A 3,786-nucleotide genomic window follows, 5' to 3' on the forward strand; every position below is an offset into this window, starting at 1 on the left:
TTAACTCGTCTACACGGCGTAAGCGGTGTCTACGCCATTAGAGATTAATAATGTTTTTTGCTACAACAACAACGACTTAACGAACATAAAATGGTAATATTTCAAAATACATTTTCTACGGCATTCCCATTTGAATAAAACATAATAAAATTACCGTTAAACAAAATTCTTTATATTATATGTAACTGTATATTATTTAATATATTCAAACTATGTATTTTATATTCGTATATATACATAAGTTTGTATTTAATCTCTTTGAGGTTATGCGCAAGCTCCACTTCAGAGTCCTTTCGTCGTAGTTCCACCAATAGCACATTACATTGGTCACATAAAAGCGACTAACATTGATGGACGCCTTCGCAGTATTCATTCAACAATCGCAGCGCACAGTTTCGAAATATACTCCGCGCGGACACAGCTAACGGTAAACGGTAGTATTTTCGTTTTATTTTCACTATGTTCCTGTGGCGTTTGGGATTATTATTTTTTCTCAGCATAATTGTTGTCTCCACAAATCAGTCATGGCTGAAACCGGGCTGCCACAAAGTGGGTAATACGCGCATCATATCCATACCGGAGTGTGTGGAGTTTCGTATTACCACCAATGCTTGTCGTGGATTCTGCGAGTCGTACGCTGTGCCGTCCATACCGTTTGGTCAGGCTATACCGGGCATATTTAAGCCGGTCAAACCGGTCGTTTCGGTGGGTCAGTGCTGTAACATAATGGCGGCGGAGGAAGTGAGTGCAAAAATATTGGACGTTGGGGTTTTGATGTGTCATATAGTTTATTTTCTCCAATTTCAGGTGCAAAAGCGCGTACTTTGTATGGGCGGTATGCGTAACATAACCTTCAAATCGGCAGTATCCTGTTCCTGTTATCATTGTAAGAAGAATTAGTGTGCTGTTGAAGAATGTTGGCGTAATTTGTGTTGAATTTTTATGGGCTACGAAACACCTGAGCTGCACGAGTTTGTTATGTGATCTTTTATATGTATAAAAACAGTTTTTAATATGCTCTGAGCCGTGCATAGTTAATTATTCAATATATATACATACATATATACATACCTACAATATTTTTATATTTTATCTGAATTGTTGTTGCATCCGAATTAAAAAATAAAATACAAAAAAAAAAGGGTTTCTTTGCGCGTTTGGTTAATCGCCTAGAATTATGCTACAAAAATTTAAAATTTCTCTCTCATGTCGCAAATTCATAAATAACAGCAGCAGAGGCAGACCAAAACTTAGACGGATTAATGGTGTGGATCAGGATGTTGTCATACCGCTTAGTTTACAACAGCGCGCCAGCCGTTCATCTATTTCGCTTTTTGGCGCCAATTGGAGATTCCTTCTCCATCTGGTCTTTCCAACGGAGTGGAGGTCTTCCTCTTCCTCTGCTTCGCCCCTGCCGGTACTGCGTCTAATACTCTAAGAGCTGGAGTGTTTTCATCCTCTTAATCCGCTAACTATATCGATGTCGTCGTATATCCCGTACAGCTCAACTTTTGATCGACTGCGGTATTTGTCGTTGGCAATGCGCAAAATACCATGAATCTTACGTAGAATATTTCTCTCGAATATCTATTGTTGTCATCGTCCACATCTCTGTACCATATAGCAGGACGGGAATGATGGGTGACTTACAGAGGTTGGTCTTTGTTCGTCGAGAGAGGACTTTACTTCTCCATTGCCTACTCCGTCCGAAATAGGACCCGTTGGCAAGATTTCAAAACTGACGTTGTTGTTGGTGTTAATGTTGGTTCCAAGATAGACGATATTATCTACGGTTTCGAAGTTAAGTCCTCGTTCACTACCAGACACATTTGTTTCGATTTCTAATCCAGTTTGGAGAAAGCAGAACTAACGGCGCGGTTGTTGAGGCCAATGGTATAAATATCAACAGCAGCTGTACATTCTTATACCTTTAATATTTACAAGTATATACATACATACATACTATATGCATATATTCACATAGAATATATGGAACTTAGGGCTTCAACAAACAAATTATAATCATATTTTTTTAGCGCTACTTACTTTCTCCCCACGAATTGCCGCTGCTGCTGCGCTTGTGCTTCGACTTCTCGCCTTCATGTATTGGCTAGTCTTTCGCGACTTCGACTTCCTGGAGGAGCCCAATCTAGTGCTGTTCTGGTAATGTTGTCACGTGATCTTCGCAAGGTAAGGCCGATCCATTTCCATTTACATTACCAAATTTCGTTAAAGATCGTTAAAGTCTGTTTAGTTGCGGTCCAGAGGTTAGCATTGCTAATAACACTTGATCAGAATATCCGCATAATCTTTCGAAGACAGAATTTTGCAGCGATCGCCGAAATTTCAATAATTACATATTATCAACTATCATTTATCCCATATAAAGGGTATATACATATAAATGGACGAGCTGAGTAGTTTTAGGTATGACTGTCTGTTTGTCCACTTGTGTATACACGCAGTGGTCTTTCAGTTTTTGAGATAAAATCTGAAATTTCGCAAACGTCATTTTCAACTTATGAAGCTGCTCAGTATTTGGAACCGCAGATATTGGGCCACAATAGCATACAGCTGTCATATAAATTGAACGAACAAAATCAAGTTCTTGTTAAGCTATCATGTTACTTTTGTTCAGTATTGTTTGGCATTTCATCATGAAAATACTAACGCCTGAACAGCTTAGCTGATCTGATCGCACACGAAGATCGTGGTGAGTCCATTCGTTACCGTTCGTAGCAACTCGGACTAACGTATGGAACGACTTGGCGCATTTTACGGCAGAATCTTAAATTGAAAGCCTACAAAAAACAGCTTGTGCAAGAACTGAAGCTGTTCAATTTTCCCAAGCGACATCGCCTCGCGCTACGGGCTCTTGAAAAGTTCCAAGAAGATCAGACATTTTCGAGACAAATTTTGTTCAGCGATGAGGCCCATTTCTGGCTCGATGGGTATTTAAACAAGCAAACTTGCCGCATTTGGGACGAAGAGCAACGTGAAAAGATTCCAGAGCTGCCATTTCATCCAGAAAAATGAATGGCCTTGTGTGGAGCGGTGGAATCATCGGCCCATATTTTTTCCAAAATGGTGACGGTCAGGACGTAACCGCCAATGGCAACCGTTAATGCGCCTTGATAACCGACTATTTGATGCCTGAAATTGAAGCTCGTTATCTTTGCGACATTTGGTTTTGACAAGACGGCGCCACTTCCCACACACCGCATAAATCAATGGATTTATAGAGAGAACAATTGCACACCAAGATCTGTAAAGTCTAAAGTCTATGCGGACAGTCTCGCTTGGATTCTGGCCTTTGAGCAAAACATAACACGTATCATTCGCCAGTTAACAGTAGAAATGCTCGAACGGGTCATTGAAAATTAGACTCAACGGATGGACCGTCTGAGACGTAGCCGTGGAGATTGTCTTCAAAAAAAATTTTATTTAAAAAAGTTGGGCACCGAAATGAATCAGCCTTTAGTATGTAAAAATTCTAAGCCATCTGTTTTGCTTCTGTTAACTGCTGCTCGCATTGATAATTATTATGAGTAACGGCATTTGGGTAATAACAGGTTAAATGTTTGAGTTTATTAAGGATCCGATGCGAGTACGAGATGAGTGGCGAAATAAATAGAGAGTCGTTACCGTCTGTTTAAATAACATCATTACCTGGACGAGCGAATACTGTCAAATAAACCATTAATATTTTAATGCCAACAGCTTTACTGTTATAATTGAGTCTATACTTCTTTTTAAGTTTTTTGTTTTTAGCTTTGTTTACTAACC

The 3,786-nt window shown here is 39.5% G+C and overlaps 1 protein-coding gene across 1 annotated transcript; it reads left to right on the plus strand.

Moving 5' to 3' along the window:
- Nucleotides 1–380: 380 nt before the first annotated feature.
- On the plus strand, nt 381–1,098 carry LOC120767560 (thyrostimulin alpha-2 subunit). Its single transcript, XM_040093697.1, has 2 exons — nt 381–741; nt 808–1,098. The coding sequence occupies exons 1-2, from the start codon at nt 460–462 to the stop codon at nt 898–900; spliced, it is 375 nt and encodes a 124-aa protein (XP_039949631.1). The 5' UTR covers nt 381–459; the 3' UTR covers nt 901–1,098.
- The last annotated feature ends 2,688 nt before the right edge of the window (nt 1,099–3,786 follow it).

The sequence above is a fragment of the Bactrocera tryoni genome, chromosome 2, assembly GCF_016617805.1.
Source record: "Bactrocera tryoni isolate S06 chromosome 2, CSIRO_BtryS06_freeze2, whole genome shotgun sequence".
Lineage (NCBI taxonomy): Eukaryota > Metazoa > Arthropoda > Insecta > Diptera > Tephritidae > Bactrocera > Bactrocera tryoni.

What these genes read in the sequence shown, in the direction of transcription:
- LOC120767560 (XM_040093697.1), top strand. Translation starts at nt 460, where the DNA reads ATGTTCCTGTGGCGTTTGGGATTATTATTTTTTCTCAGCATAATTGTT. An exon ending in ACATAATGGCGGCGGAGGAA is followed by an intron (nt 742 to 807) that starts GTGAGTGCAAAA and finishes CTCCAATTTCAG; the next exon opens with GTGCAAAAGCGCGTACTTTG.